This window comes from Halichoeres trimaculatus, unplaced genomic scaffold, assembly GCF_033239565.1.
Source record: "Halichoeres trimaculatus isolate MK-OKI-2021-1 unplaced genomic scaffold, fHalTri1.1 fHalTri1_scaffold_5, whole genome shotgun sequence".
In the NCBI taxonomy this organism is placed as follows: Eukaryota; Metazoa; Chordata; class Actinopteri; order Labriformes; family Labridae; genus Halichoeres; species Halichoeres trimaculatus.
Genome location: NW_027437183.1, coordinates 19,282,822 through 19,306,539, shown reverse-complemented (window position 1 = coordinate 19,306,539; position 23,718 = coordinate 19,282,822). Strand labels below are relative to the sequence as shown.

Below are 23,718 nucleotides of genomic sequence, written 5' to 3'. Positions count from 1 at the left end.
TCCTCGCAGGTCACCCTCCTGCATTACACTCTCACATGCTCCCTCTTTCTCCCTGGTTCTCTTTTGAACTCCATCATGTGATCCTTCACAGTGGAGAGCTGCCGAGAGGGCAGGTGGTAGAAACAGAAGGGGCTGATGGGAAATTGGACAACCCAAGGTTAGCTGGGCGATCTTTGCTAGAGGATTAATTGTGTAAGAGCCATGTAATGATTACTGGCATGTCTCCGGAGTGAAATCCTGTTAGTCACTGCACAGGGGTCAGGCTAAGACTGAGCGTGTTTGGGTGTGTGGGAGTGGGTGTGTGTGTGTGTGTGTGTGCATGGAGGAAGGTGACTCTGATCATGGCGATATGCATGACCAGGTGGCGATCTGACAGCCTCTGTTGTCTGGACCTGAAAGTACGCCCAGACTCCCTCCTACTGTGTTCAGCCTGAGATAGATCTGGTGTCTGCTCACTGCAGTTGTGTAGGAGGGACAGGGAAAGTTTTCGTCCTGTGTGTCTGAAATAACTGACAGAGGAATCATAAAAGGATGGTCTGACAAATCGTTTTCTAGATAACTGGTTTTCTGACTTCAATCTTACTTTTTGACTCCCCCTACTTTAAAAGTTTTAGCCAATCCTAAAGCAGCTCTCAAATTCTGATCCAGTGCTATTTGCCCTTTATTACTCCAGTCCATGATCCTAAAGTTCATTTATGACCCTTGATTGTTACATCAACTTGTTCAGGGATGGGGTTGACAACGATAACTTGTGTAAACTTTGAGCTAATGCTGGCGCTGAGAAGAAGCTTTTACATCAGCTGGCACTGTATTCTCGCTGATACGCTAACCCTAACCCTGCTACATTATCTGGGGCAGAAATAAAGATTTGATGTGACCTGATTGGAATGAATCAGCATTTTCCTCTAATAACATTTCAAACTGTGGTTAATCCTGGGGCTCCTGCTTGACTGATGCTTAAATTAGGACATTTATTGATTCATAAACTAATTGTGAATGAAAACCTACTGGCTTATTTATCCATCTGTCAGTCAATCAATCATTCAAACAACCAACCAATCAGTCTTTATTTTTATAGCACCAAAACACAGAAGGGTGTTATCCTAAAAGGCTGAACAAAAACATTAACACATCTAGACCAGCCAGTGTCTTATTGTAAACAAAGATCCAACATCAAGAGTCTGATCCCATCTGAACCCGCCATGAGTACAGCACTTTTAAAGAGTTACAGTAACAAGGATAAACTCACTTTACTAAACAAAAACCTCAAACAGAGCCAGACTCAACCAGACTTGGAAGAACCACAGGTTCTACCTGGATGATGGTTTGGTGGAGGCTGTACTTAAAAATATTTAGCAAGAGTCAGTATTAGGTGTTAGAAACAAGGGGATGAGAGACTGCTTCAGGTCAAGTGCTGAAATAAGGTTTGCAAAATTCTGGGAATTCTGGGAAAGTTTGAAACTTTCTATGGGAATTTTTTGGAAATCCAGAAGTGTGGCCTCAATGGAAATGCTATAGACTAGTTAAGTAGTGATTGATGACTATCAAAAATGCTTGGAATTGTTTGCACACATGGTTAATGGCACACAATTGAGTTTGCATACAAGCATGTTGTTTAAGAAAGATCATTGTTGAGAACCTCATTTAAGTTGACAACAAGACGACAAGAAACAAAAAAAGAATGAAAAAAAACACATAAAATAATCAAACAATCTTTATTTTTAAAGCACCCAATCATGAGAAATGTTTTCTCACAATAGAATTTTATTAGCAGCAACCCAACATCAAGATATTATAAGGAGTTTTTTTTCTCATCTTAACCCACCATGAGTACAACACTTTGCAGCATTAAGCAAGTAACAATGGTAAGGAAAAACTTTCCTTTAACAGGACGAAACCTCGGACAACCATAACATAACACAACCAGGATTCACGTACCTTACACATTACAGACATGTCTCTGTAATGCTGCTTGTAGCACTAGATAGAGCCGGCTATTAAATGACAGTACAAAATGCAAAGTTTGCGTGTTGTCAGGTTTCAAACAACAGGGTTATGTAACTAATAATTAATACCTTACCTCATAACATTGTGTCCAGTAAAAAGTTCTTGACGAAGACAATTTGTTCCAATCTGCTCTCCAATCATTTCTAACACAAACACATTCCCCGTTAAAAGTCTTCATGACAGTGTGCATGAGACTCTGGGCCAAAAGGTGGCGCTGCAGTCCATTGAAAACAGATCCTCCTCACAGCACGCTTAAACACAGACAGAAGCATTGTTTATTTCATGGCACTTGTAGTATCAAGGTTTGGAAAAATTTGTTTGGCAGATAGTGTTAAAATGTAAAAGTGAAAAAGAACGACAGTGGTTAAGCAGGAAAAAGTGCTACAAGTGTATTTGGTACATTGTGTTTTTATGAAACATTTGAGCCACAATGTCATCCTCCTCCTCCTCCTCTGTCCAAAGTCATCATATGCCAACCTGCTCAATGTGTCTGGATAAAATACTTCACTGCAATATGGTTCAGACTGACACTTGAAAGGTTTGATCCCAGAACTTGTATTCTTGTAGACTTGTGTGTAAACTTGAGTGTCTACTTGTTCTTGGACTCTTCCTGAGGGGATGACTCATTCTTCTAACTCAAACTTTTCTTCTGACTTTGTCCTGGGAAAGAAAAGCCCTTAGCTGTGTACTCTCTCTTCCTTTCCATCATTTTATCTCTCCATCCTGAGACAGCATTGAGCAGCTTATTGAACGCAGATGATGAATGGGTGTGGATTGATAGCAGATAGCAGACCGCTGCTAATTGACACCCCTGTATCTCTTCATCTGCTGCCATTGTATTCCTCCTCCTCCTTTTCTGTCAGCCGCACACAAATCCATTTCAGTTCAGATAAGTCATTCCTAAGCAGCAATGTTTCTCTGCATCATCTACTGTAATAAAATGTGTCACACGGTAGCTTTTTGGAAGTGTTTGGCCATGTTGTGTATCATGGGGGAGAGCACTTGTTGCTTAAAAGCCACAAAGATTGAATGTTGTTGGATGTAATGTTTCAAAAGTAGCTGTAAAATATCCGCCTCTCATTTTATCACAAGTACCAGGACACTCCAAGCCTCATCCATCCAGGAGTTAGCCCGTGTAATAGCCCTCTTCCTCATACAGCTAGTCAAAGCCAATCACAGCCAGCAGAATAAAGTGCAGGTTGTACAAATCCTCAGCCCAAATCCCTGTCTGTCTGACGCCTCTGCCTCTCTGCTACCACTGGCTGAGCAGAAGTGATGTAACTGGCAGGGCTTTTCAAAGCTCTTTTCTCCTCATCAGAAGTGGGGTCCAGCTCTTGGCAGAGCTTTTAAGGGGAGGGAAAAGCCACAAACATTCCTGTCATTTTGTTAGTGTCTCGGGCTAAGGTGGGTTTTTGTGTCCGGATAAACCTGATCCTCAGCAGATAGGCCTGCCTGGGCTTTCTATAAGCTTGTGTTTTGTATTCTTTCTCTGCTCATAATGTGTTTCCATCCACTTGATCCAGGCCTGACGCTTGCTGACACAAACACTTTCACATTTTCATGGCTTGTTTTTTTGACGGAGCTGTTCCAAGGCAGCAGATGCATTAGGATCCTCTGGTAGTTCTCAGCCATAAGAAGTCTTTTCCTGTTTCCTGATTCCAAATGATTGGGCACATTACTCCTCAAATCCACACGACTTGTCTTGACCACTGCTCCACTTGCAAATACAATCCATTTCTCCAAGTATCCGATGTACATGAACTCCATCCCCCTTCTTCATCACATTCTGTCTCATACTCTTCTCCCTCTTCATCATCCATGTCTCTGCCATCACGTGTTCACTCACTGTGCTCCACTTCTCTTCACCCTGGGCCAAAAGGGGTTTTTGCTTCCCTGCGTCTCCTCCATTCACAATATTCCCCTGGTGCTGGCTGGCGGCTATGCTAGCCAGCGGTCAGACAGGTTTTAATCATTTATTTAGAGGTTATAATGCAGAGTTCAACTTCATTCCCCCCGTCATGCACGTCGGGATGAGCAGAAGTGGTTTGTCCGCTAGCCTCTGAGGATTCCTGCTTCAGCCCACTGTGTGTTTCAAGCTTGTAAAGGATGCTGCTGCTTTTAAAACAGCACAGTTTGTATTTTGATCTAGAAAACTGAGGTTAAGTTGATGTAAGCTGTATTTGCTTACACTGGTGCATAACCTCTTGACTAGTGCAATGTGTAACCAGCACAGGCATTTAGACACTAACCTACAAGAAGGATCAAAGGATAACTCTGCTAGTGTTAACCACACTTAACAAACTAATTTGACATAAATACCTGCAGGCTCTGTGATTTCGTGTTTGGATATAAATTGTGCGGTGTTAGCAGTTTCCCAAGTTTTTTTTTTTTTTTTTTTTTTTTTGCCTTTAGACTACTGTGATTTTTCTTTCTTTTCACATATCTTTATTGATTTTTTTATATGATATATTAAAGGTATATCCAAATACTCATACAAAATACATTATTTCATTAATAATAATAATGATAATAATAATAATAATAATAAAAATAATAACACATTTTATTTATAACACACTTTACTTTTCAAAGAAATGAAGAAAAGAATAAAAAAAGAAAAAAAAAACCTGACATGACTGATTTAACTTTTTCTGACTTATTCACTGATACTTAATCTGCAATTTCTGTCTGCACTATATCCACTGTATCTGTCAATACAATTCACTTAGTGCAAAATCTGTTTTAATTCCAGTACATCAAGTGCATTATCTTTTCATGTCTCTAAGAGCAATATTCTGTTTACTACTTTCACTTAGAGCAGTAACTGTTCAGAACAGTTCATTTTGCCCTGTCTACCTCCTTTTGTAAATAGTAATCCGGTTACTTACTGATACTTGCTTATTTATTCTGTATACCTGATACTTATTTTATTTTATTGTATGTCCCTAGTCATCTTATTTCCACCTATTGTTTTATGTAAAGAGCAGTGGTAATCCAAAATTTCCCCCTGGGATTAATAAAGTATTCCTCATTCCTGATTCCTGAAATCTCGAAGTGCTACAAATAAAAGCTTAAAAGTCAGGTAGAGGGTAAATATATACATATACACATATGTTTGCACATATTAACTTATACACATACATACATAAACACACATACACAAACATACACGGATATACCCATAGTAAAATACACAACAGTTTTAGTAGAAAACCAAACTTCACAATTCTGTATGTGGTAGCCTTATATCACACCAACCAGTATCATAATGTGTTGATCTTCATAGAGTCACAAACTCCTACAGTCTATCAGACCCTTTATTACAATACTTATAAATCTAGAACCAATATATTTTAGAAATCTGGACCAGACTTCATAGAAAACATTTTTTTCATACACTTAGACCTGTAAGTCAGATATTCCATGGGTAACATATCAAAAATAACTTTGTGCCATCCAGCTATTGTTAGAGTTTTACTATCTTTCCATTTCTGTTTTATATTTTTTCTCGCCCAGAAAGTGGACGACTCTGAATTTGAATTCCACTGAAAATTGGCACTTCTGAACATCCATAGTTCAAAGACAGTGGCTGCAGTTGAAAACCAGACAAGATCATTCACTACTGAGCTTCTGTATTTTATGAAGTGTACACTGCTCTGCCTGAATAAGGCTTTACTTTGGTCATTAATTTACTTCCATTTGGCCTTTAAGAAACATGGAACATTCATTGAAAAAGTACTGTTAGCACCACTAAACCTCTCCAAATAAAAAAATACTCATTGTTTCCAGATTGGGTGCAGACACAGGAAGGTAATTCAAATTTATAATTAAACAGAACAAAGACGTTGATTAGGGGTCACCATGCTGAGCTGACCTCTTCTGAATACCATTATAGAGTCTTTCCCAGCAGAACTGTGGTGTTTAGCCTGAGGTCGGTCTTAAATAATATCTTCCTCTCAGCTGAGAATTGGTGGTGTGTAAATAAATGTGTCTCTTTTTTACACAGCTGATAGCCTTCTCAGTCATTAACCCCAATAATGGGACTTGGGAACCTTTCTCCCAGTGTAATGACCTAACTCAGCTCAGTTTGGGGAGTTAATTGAGTCTTAGTCACTGGATTGAGTGGAGCAGGTAAATAGAGAAAGTTCTCATTTGCTGTGTGTTGAAGGGGAAGATTATTCATGCACCCAAAGCTGGGGTCTTTTCCCCCCAGCTGGGACATGGAGTGTCTGGAGAACTAAGGGATGATGGGAGAAGATTCTGGAGGTCACTGTGGACGTGTGGGGCTGTGAAGCCGGAGACAGTACAAGTCTGAGCTGGCCAATCAGTGGAGATCTGCTCAGTTATTATTGTCTTCTAGGAAGAGGAGAAAACAAGCAGTCTGCGTCTGAGGTGGTGTGGTATTTCAGCAAAACAGTTGGGACCACCTTGGCCTTCACTCAGCCTTCCAGCCAGCATCAGATAATTGGACTAAAATAATAGTCTGCAAGCTGCTGCTGTTCTGTTTGAGACGGATTACACAGAGTCACAGATTTCAGGGCAGACATGTTGTATTTGTTCTTTTCTTGTTTTATCTTCTTATCTGGATAAAGTCTAATGGAGGTCAGCAGGTTTAAGTTGAAAAACCAAAGTATGAGCATAAATTGGATGGTGTTTTGTTACATTTTGAAGTAAAATGACATCCTCCCATCCCCTTGTCAGAGAATCAGGAAGTGCACACAATAGGAATGGCATGTCAGACATCCTGAAGAAAACCCTTTAAGGTCAGCTACAGCAATAAGTTTACAGCCCTGCTTCCTTTTTCTCCCCTTGAAAAGAAGAACTCTAGTTTCAAGCCCACCATCCTCCTCCCTCCTCTCTATTACTTTCGATTTCCTCTCCCTCTCTTGGCTTCGTGCTGTTTTGGTTATCAATGATTGCCTCAAATGCCTTCCTTCCCCTCTCCATCACGAGAGCTGTAATTTTGTCTCGCACATGCACAGCAGCGAGCCACACCAGGGCGGTGCACCTCTGTCCACTGACTCCCATCAGCAGGAAATGCAGCAGGAAGTGCATATTTCTCACGCGTTCACAAACAGGGTCAGGTGGTGTGTGAGAACCTCTTTCATCCCCAGCCTGTGAACGCATTTTCCTTACATCCAGGGCCTCTCAATGAAATATGAATCAAAAACAGTCCTCCAGGCTTTTTCTCTTGCCTTGAAAGAAGCTTGAACTCAATTTGAGGTTTCTAGAGGTGAGGACTTTCTTGCTTCCCTGCATTGCAGTGTTTGGATATAATTTTAAGACCAAATAAATCATGCACTGTCGGGTCTACAAACAAACCAGAGGAGTATATTTTCTCTTTTTTGGTGTGCTGCAGTATTAGGACTTCATTTTGGTGTGTGGGCCTACTAATGTAGCATTTCAAGGGATTTTTGAGGTAGAGTCTGCTTCCTTTACATAGTAAGATGAAAACCAACAATTAGAGTAGTGAATGTCATTCTGTTATTATTATGTTTAACGCAAGCTTTCTACTCCACATACTTCCTATCTTTCTGCAGCTGTCCTGTCCAATAAGGGCCAAATTTAAGAAAAACCTTGATGAGACCAGCATATTATGTTTTCAGTCGTTCCTTTGCTTCAAGTAAAAAGAGCAGCACACTTAAAACAATCTTTAAGAAAAGTTCCTGGGACTGATACTTGTAAGTCTTGGTTCTCTTCTGATGAAGTAGGTCAAAATTAGTAAAATAATGAAGCCTTAAATATGGTTGTGGATATTAATACACAAGTGTGCACACAGACAAGGCAGATGATCCAACACATTCATACAACAGAAAATGAAGAACCATGCTCTATGACACATATTCCAGAGCATATCAGCTGAGGAATGGCATCAGTTCCCTTCCATACTCCAAAAGCAGGATCTGATTCTAAAACCACAGCTCATTTACATTTTTAATCCTTTGAACAATGTGTATTTTTACAGTACATTGAAAAAATAAAAACAAAAAATACAGAGAAAGGTACGGGCTTAATCTGCATACCTGGACCTGATGGTAGATTTTGCATATGAAAACAGCGTCACAATTGTTTTTCACCTTTTTTGTGCATTGCTTTGAATCTCATTGAACAGAGCTAAAAGTAACTTGCAAGTCAGAGTGAGCTTGGGTGACTGACTGTGTCATCTGCATAAAAAAGTATCAGCTTTGAAAACATCTTGATTGTTGTGATATAAATAAAATGATAGTAGTCCCAGAACTGACCCCTGAGGCACACTTTTGGTTACTGTTACCCCTTTTCTACTGAACTGGTGCTGGTGCTAGTTCCAGGCCAGTGACTGACTAAGCACTTGTTCTTTGTGTTTCCACTGACAAAGAACTGTCGGTCGAGTTGTCCATTGTTTTTTTAGAGTTTCTCCATTCATGATATGAGATGAAGGCAAAATTAAAGCATGAATGCCTTGCCTTTCTTAAAGATCAGGTCTTTACCTTGTTATGTTATCAAACTGACTAAATAACCTTTTGTTATTTATCGTTCTTAAAAGGAAAGCTGCTGAGCAAGTCATCTGTTGTTTTGTTGGTGTTTACTCATTCATAACTTGAGCTGGAGATGAAACTGAAGCAGCAATGCATTGTCTCTTATAGATCAGGTCTATTACTCATTATTTTATTTAAAAGACCAAATAACCTCATGTTATTTATCTCATTTACAAGAGGGGTTACCACTTTTCTGAGAAATGAGCTACTGTAGTTCTTTCACAGATACTTCATCAAAGCAAACATGTTACAGTTTTATGTATTCTCAAACTGTGATGCTTGCATATGTACACTTACTTGGATGACTGCTTTAGTTTGTTCATGTATTCAGTGATTGTGTATTACCAAAGTGATCCATTAATATAGAGCAACAATGATGTATTGCCAAATGTTTCTTGTGATGATAAATAAGAAGCATTTCCACCTTTGCAGTGATCTTCAATCTTTATGGTGCACTGCTTGTTTTTTCATTCTAAACCATCTCCATGCTGCATTAGAAAATAGCATTTTATTTTAATACCCTTCATTTGCTGTGTTTTCTTATTCATGGCTTGCTCCTCTCTGCTGGATCCTAATGTGATTTGTTGCTGCATTGGCCCAATTAAAGTTTCATCTTGTCGTCTGTCTAATGGAAGATTACCTGGATGCTGTGTTGTTTTTCTTCACGCTGTGAAACAAGTAAATATTAAAATCAATCCGTTCAGATCACTGACTTCTCTCCGGACCTCTCTGTGTGTGCAGGAGCAGAGCCCCAGTAACGCCACATCCCTGGCTATGATGCAGGAGCCGCAGGAGGTGGTGGAGGAGACTGTCACCATAGAGGAGGATCCTGGCACTCCCACCTCCCACGTCTCGGTGGTCACCTCTGATGATGGCACCACACGGCGCACAGAAACTAAGGTATTACACAAGAGTACACAGAGCTGAGAGGACGGATGAAGTGGTGACAGAAAAACAAATATAGGGACATCCACACAGAGTAAATATAGAAAGATGTATTTTAAGCAGAGGCCCTGCTGTCAGTGTCGCATCGATTTAGAAACATTTGGAGCAGTTTCACATTAAAGCAAAGAGATCCAGTTGAGGTCATATCTGCAAAATAACCCCCAACTCCATTTCAATATCGCTTCAAATTATGGATATGGATTACAGCTTCAAACAGTGTGGTACCATACCTCTACTCCCAGACTTCTACCCTAAAGAACTCTAAATCCCATAATCCCACAGCCTAAAGTGGTTTCATCTCCCTTTCATGACTTTATTTATTTTTATATTGTGTTATAATGAGCCGACTCCCTTTGAGCTCCCCTTGTTTTGTGCTTCTTTAAGCTCTTTTGTTGATTCGTCCTCTACTTTGTTCTGTTGTTTTTTTCTGTAAGGACATGTCATCTAACACCAAGGTGAGTGGACCTTTACATCCGTTATTTTCACCACCACGCCACCAGGTTGTGTGTGCCACCGCTGCATAACGCTCAACACAATCTGCTTCATCACAAGCCATAAAATTTCAGTCTTTACTGTTCCTTTATTCTTCTGTGCATGTCTCCTTCTTTCTCTTATATTGTCTTTCATGTCGATCTTACGCCAACACTCACTGATGTTATAGAAGATACACAAAACCAGCGCTTAGTGCCTATTACACCTAATAACTTTTAAACCTGTGTGGGAACGTTCATGTGAGTAAAGTAAACATTCGACTCTATTATTCTGCACTTTTATCTTAAGAGGCAGAGTTTACCAAGCCTGACTAAGACCAGTCGTAGCCGTGCCAGGTCTTATGATGCACATTGATGTGAGCATCTTCAAAGCGGTGTGTGTTGCCAAGAGTTGCTCTCATGTCCAGTCTCCTGTCCAATCAAAATATCCTCAAAAGACAAGGATAACAACCTAAAAGAGGAGAAATAATACAGAAAGTGAAGAATGTAGGCTAAGGTTGTACTCACTGGCCACTTTATAAGGTACACCTGTTCAACTGCTCGTTAACACAAATCAGCCAATCACATGGCAGCAAACCATTGTCTGAGTATTTCACAAGCTGTTGATCTACTGTGATTTTCACACACAACCATCTCTAGGGTTTACAGAGAATGGTCCCAGAAAGAGAAAATATCCAGTGAGCAGTAGTTCTGTGGGACTAAGTGTCTTGTTGATGCCAGAGATCAGAGGAGAAAGGACAGACTGGAGATGATAGAAAGGCAGGAACTCAAATGAAAATCACAGCCAAGGTCTGCAGAAGAGCATCTCTCAACACAAAACACGTAAAACCTTGAAGCAGATGGGCTGCAGCAGCAGAAGACCACACTGAGTGCCCCTCCAGTCAGCTAAGAACAGGAAACTGTGGCTTTAACTCACACAAGACTGGGCCATAGGAGATTGAAAAACGTTGTCTGGTCTGATGAGTCTGGATTTCTGCTCCACATTTGTATGGTAGGCTCAGAATTTTGAATAAGCAACATAAAAGCATGGATCCATCCTGTCTTGTATCAACGGTTCAGGCTGCTGCTGGTGGTGTAATATTTTCTTGGCTCTCTTTGGGCCCTACCAACTGAGCAGCCTACCTGAGCATTGTTGCTGACTGTGTCCATCCCTTTATGAGCACAGTGTACCCATCTTCTGATGGCTACTTACAGCAGGATAACACACCATGTCACAAAGCTGGAATTATCTCAGACTAGTTTCTTGAACATGACAATGAGTTCCCTGTATTCAAATGTCCTCCACAGTCCCCAGATCTCAATCCAATAGAGCACCTTTGGGATGTGTGGAACGGGAGATTCTCATCATGGATGTGCAGCCGACAAATCTGTAGCAACTGTGTGATGCTATCACGCCAATATGAACCAAACTCTCTGAGGAATGTTTCCTGTACCTTGTTGATCTGTGACACGAAGGATTAAGGCAGTTCTGAAGGCAAAATGGGGTCCAACCCGGCACTAGCAAGGTGTACCTATTAAATGGGGCCAGTGAGTGTGTAGATTGTATGAAGACAATAACAGATTTCTTCCAATGAAAATTCTTAACACATTTTCTTTTATCATACGGTTATACTAGCTTAACAAGTTGATACTTTGATTTTGCAGAATAAGGCCAGCTTCTTCCACGAGGCAATAACACAAACAGAGAGTAAGTCTAACTTGTGTACAAGGCTTAACTTAAAGTCAGTCAAAACTTTCAGCTCTAAGTCTCACATAGGCTTACACCCAAGTCCCTGAGTCAAAAGTCCTACTGTGCCACTTGATTAGAGGTTATTTTTCCTGTATGAAACCCTATGCTGGACCTCAGTTTAGATTTAATTTGCTTTAAATCTTGAAAATATCTTCTGTATATTGGCTTAAAAAGTATGCAAGCTCATTAAAAATGATTTAAAGGGACAGAAGTTATCGGTAGTCGCTCTGACTGCTGTCTCCTATCTTTGTGGCAGATAGGAGGTTTTTAGAATGTAAAAGTGTGACAGCTTTTTGTGTTTTGGAATGAGATCTGTATTCCAATTCTAAGCATTCATTCACTTCTGCTGCACAGGGAATAATTCATGTGAGAATTCAATCAGATTTCCATTTGAAAAACCCACAGAGTGAGCAACATCTTTATAGTGAGATGGGAGCTCTTTTTCCTCCTCGCTTCAGCATTTTGAAGCTCTCAAACCGAAGCTTATATTATAACATATTGCTTTGGATTCAGATGTAAACGTAGCTTCAGTCTGCTGCTGTATAGGCTTCCAGAGGAGTGGAGAGCTTCTACTCTGGGGACTGTGAGACTGTAATTAAAAAGCCTCCTCTAATCCCTCATCAGGGAGGGCCCATTGCCCTCCAGCCTGTTTACTGCGAGGGGATTGGCCACACACACTCACGCACACTCATCACATGATTTCTTATGCATTCATACACAGGACTTCTTAGGGAAAGCACTCACAAACGTGCAGTAATCACACTAATCATGGGCTTTGCTGCTGAGGAAGGGAAGAGGAAGGACGCTCCTTTGAAGGGCCGGCTGGGAGGAGGGATCTGGTCTTTTCTGGAAGTCACTTTGAGCAGAAAAGCAGATTATTGTTCAGGGTGAACTTTTTGAAGCCAACTTCTCTGTCTGTGTCAAACTGATCCTCGCTGAAGTTTACACAAAGAAATCCCTCCACATGTCTTCTCTCTCTGCCTCTCTTCTCTCCATTGTACTTTCATGTGTTGTTTTTCCTCCTCTCTGTCCATCTCTCATTTCACAGCACGTCATGCTTTTATTTATGTGCTTTTCTGTTCTTTTGAACCATACAGTCTAATGCTAGCACATGACTTTCCCTTGATGGCTGTCCCCGGTCTGACTGCTGGAAGATGAAACAAGAAAAGTCCTCCCATCCTCCTGATTTGCAGGCGAAAAAAGTTTTTTCAGCAGTAAACAAGTTTCCATCTGATTTAGTATCAGCAATATTACTAGTCATCATAGCGGGAGAGGAGCAGAAAAATTGGCACCAAGACAGAGCTACTGTTGATGTCAGCGAAAAGGAGACAGGAGAGAGTGCATGTGTAGGGAGGTCAGGGTAAGTTAGAGCTGACAAGAGATTTTCATACACATTAAGAAAACAACTTTGAATGACCTCTTAATGGCAGATTCACTGCTTGTTGTACTTATGTTTTCAATCAGTTCAACTTCAAGTGAACTGGACTTGAACCCTTAATGTGTGTATGAGCACTGAGCACATGTAAGTGCTCAATTAGATCCACGTCTGTCCCCGTGTCCCAGCGTGCCATGCTTTCCCTTGGCCATCTTCCAGCCCTGTCTCCCTGCTGGCAGACACCGACTGAATGGATTTCCACTCATGTAGGAGGAAGAGCTCAGCTGTGCCAGTAAATGCAGCGCTCCTCCTCTTTCTTCTGGATATGAGCTAATGAGAGTCAAGGCAGGTCACACAAACACATAAAACACTTCCACACTGCTGTGCACGTGGTATGGAATCAACATTCAGGAGTAAAAGGATGGTTTAGAGGAGGAGAACATGTCTCTGATATTTAGTAGTTGTGTACAGTAAGTGACTTTAAATGGCAGAGGGGTGTTGACTCATGTAGAGGGGGCCTTGTTATTTGAGTCACATCTCCATTGATGAACTAGCCAATATGAAGAACTGTATCTGTTTAGGACTGTTGTCTTGACCCCAGTTAACAGTTTTGAAAATAGGGACAGTGAAGTTTTGCAGCGACTATGAGGTTATGTAATCTTAAAGAGGGGGTATTATGCTTGTAAGTTGCTGTCCGTTTCAGGCTTTCCATTGGGGGTCAGGGCCATAGACAGACCTTATTGTTTGAGGCCCACCACTCTATTGTATCTTGAACCAGTTAGGAAATCCTTATAAGGAGCAGACCTCGGGAAAATCTCAGACATCCTCAGTTTACAGATAGACTTAGGGACAACTCATGAATATGTAGTGGTTTGAAAATCTGCAAGTTTAGTCTGAAAATCCAGCATTGTTACTTTTTATCCATGTTTAAAAAACGTAGAACCCCCTCTTTAAGTCAAGAGATTTAAAAACTAATTCAAGTTTTTTCTGCTGTATGCCATGTTTTATGATGGAGAGTTAAATCTTTATGTGCATCAGGTATATTCAAGTACAAAAATGAAAACACATACTCACCTTTGGCCATAAGATTATATTAGTTTTCAACTCCTCTTTCGCTAACACTACGGTTTGAAAACATAACAGGACACCATGAAAAGTAAAATATTACAAGTTATTTTAGCTAGCTAATTGTACTATTAGCTCATACCTTGACACATTTTTCCATGTGCTTAACCAAATTTAAAAGAAGTTTTTGAAAACTATTTTTTTATAACAACCAAATAAAAAAAAAGCTAGCATTAATGTTAGACAACTAACATTTCAGCTTTAGTTCACTGATATCTAATAGATTATACAATCTTTAATCCTTTTGTAGTGTAATTTTAGCTAGCTTGTCTTGTCTTTGAAGAGTTGCTGAACCTTAATGGTAGCATATGTCTTTAAGGAGCCAATGCACCACAAATAAAGTTGTTTCTAGAAATATTGCCACCTGAAATATTGTCAGTCTTGACTGTCTTCCAGTTTGAACTATTTTTCAGATGCCCCACAATTTTTTTTGTTCGTTTGATTTGATTTGAGGCTGATACGAGGAAAGAGAGTTCCAGGGCTGTTAGCTTGGCCTCACTGTGAGGAGTTTACATGGTCCTCCCGGGTGTTTGTGTGGGATATGTTAGCTGGATTAGAAGGTCACTCAAAAGCTGCCCATAAAAGTGAGAATTTGGATCGTCTTCATACCTTGTCCCTGTGGTTGACTAGTGAGAATTCAGGGTGTACTTCTCTCTCAGTAGCAGCTCCCACAATCCTTTACTGGATAAGCAGTACAGGTGATGGATGGATGGGCAGTTCATGGCTGTAACATTTGAGTTTCTTCTGAGTGGGACTTTAGCTTAGTGTGGCAACTGTGAAAAAACAGTGACTCCTTTTTTGGAGTGCAAATAGCCTGAAATCATTCAAAGCATGTTGATAACAAAGCATACGTACCACAACGGTGTGGGAGAAAACTTATCCCTATTGCAACCTCACTCAGATGGCTGAGCTCTCTCCTCACTCATCCCTCCAACTGTAGGTGACCAAAGTGGTCAGAACCATCACCCGCCGCACCTTCCATCCAGTAATGGTGACTGACAACTTGTTTGTGGAGTCCAGACCTGCAACCCGGACCCCCACCCCGGTCTCCATCTCGACCCCCAACCTCTCTGAGAGAGACCCAGTAAAGAACCCCGGATGCTTTGTGTGATATTTGCCGTGCTCCCCCTTCCCCTGCCTGCCTCCCTCTAACATTATGCTTTCAAGAGACCCACATTTAGCAACATTACACTGAAACTAGCAATTTCTATTCCCGTCATTCTCACAGATGCTCTTCAGAGGGACTGAGATTGAATAACAGGCTTCTTAACAATCTGAATTACTACCGTCTTTTCTCACTAACCCCCGGCCACCACGTCCATTTAAGCTCTCAATAAAGTGAATGCCACAGAGGTTGTGAAACCTCTAACAGTGCTGTAAAGTGGACAGTTTGACGCCTGCTGCATTTCCCTCCTTTTTTAACAGCTCGGTAAACAGTTAAGCTTGGCGTCTAACTGCCTGTGGTTGTTTGGAACGCCTCTCATTACAGCCGTAATACCCTATACATGCAGGCAAACACAAACAACCTGTAGTAGATCTACAAGAGTAGAAAGTACGCTCCCACTGTCCACCGCTTTAGCAATTCTCTTTCAGCCCTGTTTACCCCTCTTCAGCATATGTCAGAAGCCCCTCTTTGAAACTTAGGCCCCTCATCTCCTCACGTTTCCCCTCATGCGATGGTTTAACGCCTTGTGAACTTGAGAGGACATCAAAGAGTGTTTGAAAAATGTCTGATGGTTCCCTTGCAGAACTTGCAAATCGCCTAAAAAACAGTGTTAGTACAAAGCAGCTGGGCATGTGAAGGCTGGGAAGGAGCAGCATTCACCCCTCTCAGATCTGACAGGCCAAATAGAATAACACGAAATGATTAATAGAAGGTGATGAAATTATCAGTATTGGATGAAAGCATTCTTCTGTTGTTTCCCACCAGGACGGCTTGTGTGAAGCTATACCAAAGTGAAACTGTGAGTCAGTTAAAAAAAAAAAACAACAACAAAAAAAACAGTTATTATGCATGCGTTATGCGATCTATGTAGGATGCTACAGTCAGCCTGGCCCCTTATGGTGCGCTCAAGGCCATGATGAACACAAGAACAGCCACGTTAGGTTTGTCACGGTTGACTGAATGAATCAGGAGGATAAACCAAGCTTGTAATTCCAAGGTCATACATATGCTTTAGTTAATGTGAAACCAGCAAATGAGCTCTTTATTTTAAGTGTGTGAAGCCAAAGAGGACTGGCAGCAGAAACAAACATAAATTACTCAGTAATTGCTCAGAAGATGGAAATGAACCTTGGTTTGTTCCTGAAATAGGCAGTCTTATGTAGCTCACAGCCAGGGTGTAATCAAGAAACAAGGCCAGTGAAGGTTTCTATTTGTGCTAACCACGTTAATGAGGATGCCATGTTGAGCAACCAATATGCTGTCTGTGTTTTTGCACTCTGCACCCTCCTCTGCAGGGTTAATGCTTCTCTGTGGTTTCCTGACATGCTTACATGCATTCGCCGGCTCCTTATTAAAATCCCAATTATCCCATTGATGGGAAAATAAAGAAAGCATATTACAATTTAGAGGGCTGGTGTTGAAAATTAAACCAATCAAATGCAGGAATTAGCAGTGTTGTTTTTTTTTTTATCCCCTTTCGCCAAGAAATGCAAACGCTCATCAGGTGAGGAGGATCCCCTCTGAAACACCTTGTCAAGCACAACACAAATTGCATCAGGCCTCCACCTCCGCCGCTGACGATTAATTTTCATCAACCTCATTAATTTTGAAGATGAATTTATGGCCTTGGACAAAATAGCCAATTATCAGCCACAGCAGAATTCACTGGGCAGCAAATTGGTTTCTGTATGGATGAAGAGGGAGGGGGTAGCTGTCTGTAACTGCGCCGGCAGAAGCCCTCAGAGACAGCAGAGGAAGAAGAGATATTTAACTACAGGAGGAAGAGATACAAGCAGGTCGGCTTGTCAAAGTCCTCCAGCTACAGCGGGATGCTCCCAGGATCCCTGAGGGACAAAAAGGATTTTATGAGCAGTGGAGCAGTTCAAGAAGCTCAGTTCTGGAGACACAGTCGACCAAGAGGATCACTGTGAATATGCAGCGTCTCAGGTTGAAAGTGTTTGTATAATAAAGGGTATCTGCAGTGCAAAGCCTCCCTACAGCACCTGAGTGCTCTGACATATGGGTGGGTAATCACAGTGCAGTCGCATGACTGAGAAGAAGTCCACAATACTTGTTCATGCTTGAGTTTCTCAGAGAGCTCATAATGTGAAGAAACTTCTTCATAATTTGCCACAGTTCTCCAGAGGGTAAAACAACTGCTGCACAGTTTGATTGAAATTTCACAGATGGAAAAGCTTTTATATTAAATCTGAAATGCATGTTTGAGCCGCACACCTAGATTCAAACTTTTATTTTCTGACTCTCTCACAGTTTGGCGTCTTCACATCTGTTTCTAATCCTATCCAAGAAAAACAAATTATTTTTGTGAGAGGCATGTTTGTGTGTGCGTACCTCAAAAATGTAATACTCATAGAGTTTGATTCAAACAAAGTTTTTATTTTGTTGTAATTTGATGTCAGACACTCTTACAGGTGTCCTTGTGTCTCTCTTCAGGTGACTAAGATGGTGAAGACAGTGACCACACGAACAGTGCGCCAGGTGCCCCTTGGTCCTGATGGCTTACCCCTCCCCGATGGCACATCCCCCCTTGGCAGCTACACCGACTCCATCGACCGTCGCTACATGAAGAATGGAGGTGATCGCTTCATCACGCCTCAGGCGACCTCCACTTTGACACGCTCCTACAACAACTCCTACAATGATTCGTATGGTGAGACACCCGAGAGCCAGTACATCCGCCACTACGGGCTGCATGATGGCTACGCAGATATGGCAGACAACTACGGCAGCCTGTCACGAGGCGTCAACTTCCGACCACCGCGCTACCCCTACATGCCCAACAGCTACCGGCCAGAGAACAGCTACACACTCCCAATACGCAAGGATGACTACGGCCATGTGGCCCAGCCCCAGGTGCCCATGGGTAGCAGCACCATCGATTTGAACCGCTCACAGCCGGAGCGCTTCCAGCCTGAGCCGTACGGTCTGGAGGATGATCGCCGCAGCTTGGGACCTGATGAGGAGGAGCCCTATGAGCTGGAACCGGACTATTCCACTGCCAACCGACGTACCCTGCAGGGAGCCAACCGAGGTCGCACCCACAGGGAACCTCTGCGTGACGGGCCGCGAGTGAGGTGAGGAAGAAACCAAAATTTAAAGCTTTAATCAGGTGCCACCTTAGAAACTTCACTGATAAACCTCCATGAAAGCTACCTCTCTGCGGCAGACCTGGTGGTTAAAACTTAAAAACCTGACAGGTTATGTTAAGGGTTTGTCATCAGGGTGCTTACAGGAGTTAACGGTTGGTTTTGAAGGTGCACAAGTTCATGCAGGAGACATGCAATTCTTTTTATGTTGGACAGCGAGCTCTTGTTTATATGCATGAGTGCAGACTTCGCCTTGACACGCAAGAAGATCAGGCCTGTTAAGATGAGAGGGAATAAAGAATTCATGTCTTGTTCTTGCAATAAAAAAGAGACTACCTGACACGATGCACGAGTAAACAGATGTCTCCTCTCCTCGAGCAACTTCTTTTAGAAGAAGTGAGGAAAAACAAGCCTTTGATTGCCATTTTCCTGCAAATGGATGAAGAACAAGTGTTAGTGTCAGAGGTAAAGAGGCGGGAATGATTTGAGACGTGAAGAGGGAGGAAAAGGAGGTTACAGGAGATGTAGACGGGGAGGCTCTCGTCAGTTATCTCTCAAAGCCTTTCCTTTTTTGTGCAACCTGTGTAAAGAGGAGGAGTGTAACCCCTGGCTCCACTGAGCTGAAAGAAGCCTGTTAGCTTTTGACAAAAGGATCCCAAAATGGACTCTTGTCTCCTAATAGCTTCCAATCATCGTGTTGCAGCCCAAAGGGGGGCTGGAAAAATGTCCACCCTCAAGTAAATTGAAGTAAAGGTTTAAAGTGGAGTTGGTTGTAAGTCAGTTTTTTGTAGCCAGTGATCTGTAGCAGAGGGATATTACAAGATTGCTGCTTTTTTTAAGCCTAAAGACGGATTCACAGGAATTCAGCCCCCTTCGAAACAATTCTGATATCAAACCTCAGTTTTTTTTCAACCCAGCCCAACCCAACCTATGCTTTTGGTGCTTTTTTTAGATAACCACATGCACACAACCACACATTTACAACTTAATGAACTTAAAGACCCCTGGATCCATGTGCATGAGCACATCTTTAAAGAGACTGTGTCTTCACGCACTTTTGACCTTCGTCTGACACTTACAGTCAATTTCTGTCCCTCACACACACACACTCACTCACTCACACTCTCACACAAACACCCAATAAAAGTCCTCAGAAAATGAGTCACTCCCCCATCCACCAAGTGAGAGGCGCTTGCTGTGACAGGCAATTTGTAGACTGCCTTACATGTGTCACAACATAGCCCCAGCAGCTCCACACACCCTTCCAGACTCACACAAACACACAAACAGAACATACTGACAGCTGCTAATGTGAATCAACAAACACACGTTTTAAAAGGCACCATTAAAAAACTCCAGCCTGGATAATGCCACTGAAGCTCAGTACCAAGTGTTTCCTCCTGTTTTACTTTAATTCCTCTCATTAAAACACCTAAGCGCTAAGAAACTATAAGTGTGGTTTTCCCCTAAGGAGCAGCGACTATCAGCCATTTAAGAGACCCCAGGCTCCTGTGTGTACTCACAGTGAATTAGTATTCGTCTGAGGAAGCAGCCTCAGAAGTGCTGAGCTGAACCTGGGAATTAGAGTGGTTTAATTAGATTTGATCATTCTCATATTGCTGTGGTAGAAATAAAGATGTTCTCGACTAAACGCGCATCCTGCTGCATCAGCTCCAAGCATCTGTTTCTCCACAGGTGTTAAGTTTATCTGGTTTATTAACGTGGTGTTTCTCTACCAGGAGCTTAGACATCAAGAATGACCAAATCTCTGCCTCACCTAACAGGCTGCAGCTGGTGTTTTTTAATTGACTAGGGATCAGTGGTTGATCTGGCCATGTCACCCTGTTCATTTACCTCCAAGTGTTGGGCAAGTTACTTTAAAAAAGTAATAAGTTATAGCTACTTGTTACTTTCTTAGAAAAAGTAATTGAATTAGTAACAGAATTACTCCTTCATTAATGTAGGAAGTTACTAGGGAAAGTAACTATTGCACTACTTCTTTGACTAACCTTCAATTATGTAAGAGTACATAGATTTTTGAGCTCTGGGACATAATTTAAGCCATTTTTTATCAATGACATTGAGGTAGTGTCACAACAAACACAACCCTGGGTTTTCGATGTCAATTGTCTTATCATACTTGATATGAGCCATATTTAACTGATCAGTCTAGAAAAATGTCTTGTTTCAAGTTGTTGGAGGACAAAAATGAGGTCTGAATTGCTTGTCACAAGTAAAAAATAAAAAATCTGCCAATGGAACAAGAGAAAAGTTTCTTCTAAATTTGCTTGGAACTAGAATAATGACTTAATACAAGTAACTTCTCTCTTCTTCCACTGGCAGATTTTTTTACTTGTTACAAGCAATTCAGACCTCATTTTTGTCCTTGAACAACTTGCTATAAGACATTTTTCTGGACTGGTCAGGTGAATGTGGTTCATATTAAGTCTAAAAAGACATTTTCGACTGAAAATAAGACAGAATGAGATGAGACTTCAGTGTATGTGCAAGAAAACAGCTGACATGTCCATGCGTGTCATTTTTTCCTACTTTTCCATCTTGGTTTAGTTGAGATTTTTACCACTTATTGCTACAAAGGATGAGGAAAATCTTTTTTTGTGCCCTCTTTCTCCCTCTTTATTAGATGTGAGTCTTTACCTCCATCCCTAACCATGCTTTCTTTGAGTGTGAGTGTGTGTGTGTCCCTGAGTACCTCTCTGTGTCTGTCTTTGTGTGTGTGTGTGAGTGTGTCTCCTAATGCCAGTGTGATTAATAGCTGCTTTTGAACTCTGCCAGGCTATGAGGGCGTCTTTAAGCTGATCTCAAATGGCTCATCTCTCCTTGGGCGACTGCGCTCTGCTACACCTGCCCACCAGCACCCCAGGGTCACTGCACACACATCTATACACAAACCCACACATGCAAACTTACTTAGAAACACACACACACTCTCATTCCTTAATTGAGAGGGGGGTATTCCATTCTTATATCCTGGTGGAAATGATCTGACACCAGCGTGTTCACCCCTCCCCCAGTCACCCCTGTCCATCCTGAGAGGAGGTTTTCACTGAGGGCTGAAAATCATGCTTAATATTAAACTTCTTCTCTGTGTTGTTTGAGGTTTCTCAGAAGCATCTCCTAAATTATAGAGGAAACTTCTAAGCCGTGTCACTCTCGTTTAATTGAATGAAAACAAGCAGTGGATGATGTCGACTAAACAGCCTGAGAATTTAGAGAGTGTGGGACATAAACACTCCGCCTTTGCGGGACCAAAAAGAAAGAGGAGAAAAACCAGCAAAGACTCGTGTGCATCATAAAACAATTATTGCCCATAATTCAAAACGAGCAATCTGCTCAGATGGGAAGAAGCTCATAAACAGCGTAGAGATATTTTGTGTGCATACGAGATGTAAAACATCTTCTTGTGAGCATCTAATCCTTTTCAGTTTACTTCCTTTTATGGACCTGCTGGAGAAGAGGAGCAGCCGCTGTCTGAAGGATGATGAAAGTAATTGACAGAGGATGAAGAATGGGAAGAGGATGTGACAGAGTCCAGATGAAAAAATGCTTCATCAGAGTTTATGGCCATGCTGTAGCTGTTTAGTTCTTTGTGTGGTCGAACAAAAAGAAGCACACACATGCATCCCAGAGTGCAGAGAAACACAGAAATAGCCTGGACATTTAGCAGCTCCATTAACATGAGGAGGGTGATCTGCTGTAATCATGCTCGGGAGCGTCGCGTCTCGCAGCAGAAAGCCCTTTCACATCCTTTGAAAATACCCCTCCCTGTACACACAATGGCGCCAATTTAAATGCAAATCCTGACATTCCTGTCACTCAGCCTCGCGACGCCTGCTTCACCAAAAGCCCTCGCCGCATCGGCCCGGATCTAAATGAGCCCCGATTTGCACAACTGTACATCTCGTCTGTGTGTTAGAGTGTGTGTGAGACGAGACGTGAAAGAAAAAAAAAATACAACAAATAATGAGCGAAGAGAGTCAAAGAGAGACAGATATCTGCGACGATGAAGATGCTGAGATTGTGTTCTGCCCTTTCTTTAGGGGAGTTGCTCTGACTAACGTCGCCTTGTCATGCCTGATATCCTGAGGTAATTGAAAGCTGGATGACAGGCTTCAAGTGTGGGAGTGTGTGTTTAGATCTCAGGGTATGCAGAGAAACATTTAGTAACCACCAGCACGTGCACACACACTCACATATTTGCATTTTTTTTCCATGCAGCCCTTTTTTTTTGCCCCAAACCTCAAAGCTTCAAAATGACGTGTAGTAATCTGGCTCTTGATTGGTCCCCTCCTCCCTGACTGTGGTTACAAGCTGCCTTTAGAGGTTTGTGGCTCTTTAACACGTTCCACAAGCTGGAAAACGAACATTGGAAACACAAATTAAACATGATACACCCGAGCCCTTCTAGTTTGGATGGGCTGTGCTTGAGTTGGTGCTTTCTTTTGTTTGATCTAAAAGAAAAGCTCATTTTATAAGACGTTAGACCTCCAGAGTAACAGCAGTTCTCCACATGAGCCATGACAACCACAGCTTTTGCCACAGCAGCTCAGCTCTGTGGTTGTTTGAACACTGGTCACACCGCTGCCTTGCTGCATTTGGACACAGGGGCAGGACTGAGGTGCTTCCCTCCATCTCTATTAATCTGAAATCTCATTACAGTACAACTGAGCAGGGGATTTAGCGTCTTGTTACATTGTTCAAGCAAGAGTTTTCCCCCCACTTCATCTTGTATTGATTTTCCTGGCAGTGAAATGCACAAAGTCGTGCCATAAAAGCAGATATGCTGCTGCGAGGCCGGTGTAGAAGACAAATTAACAGAGGAATACACCAGAGCAGAGTGGAGATGGCACGCAGAGCACCCCCCTCCTTTCCCAGCACGCCTGGGAAGAACTGTAAAAACACATGATTAACATAAAACTCATTAAAATTAAAGCTTATTCTGGATCTCACAACCAACCACCGGCAATGGCCGCCATTTTGTTGCACCACCGCCATACATCAAAGATGGTGAGGAAAGGCCAGCTGGGTTATGTAACAAGGATAAACAAGTCTCAAACTGTGGGCTAGGTGGGGGGATGATAAAGGCTGTGCATGAGTACACAACCCTAATTAAATTCCTCTCCTCATGTCAAAACTTTTTCCTACCAGACACCCTCCAACCCTTCCAGCCAACTCTGTGGTGTACGTTCAAAAGGAATAGCTCAGAAGAGCTTCATAGAATGTTTGCTGCAACCAAGA

General features: G+C 41.9%; 1 protein-coding gene across 11 annotated transcripts in view; it reads left to right on the top strand.

The window, feature by feature from the left end:
* The window catches only part of arvcfb (ARVCF delta catenin family member b), a 339,618-nt gene that overhangs the window by 221,375 nt on the left and 94,525 nt on the right, over positions 1-23,718 (top strand). For 9 of the 11 annotated variants that reach the window (XM_074669433.1, XM_074669436.1, XM_074669427.1 and 6 more), the window contains 3 exons: positions 9,264-9,422; positions 9,902-9,922; positions 17,807-18,447. In XM_074669433.1, coding sequence (XP_074525534.1) covers positions 9,264-9,422; positions 9,902-9,922; positions 17,807-18,447 — 821 coding nt within the window. The remainder of the gene's footprint in view (positions 1-9,263; positions 9,423-9,901; positions 9,923-17,806; positions 18,448-23,718) is intronic. The other 2 variants (XM_074669430.1, XM_074669429.1) reach the window with 1 other exon arrangement.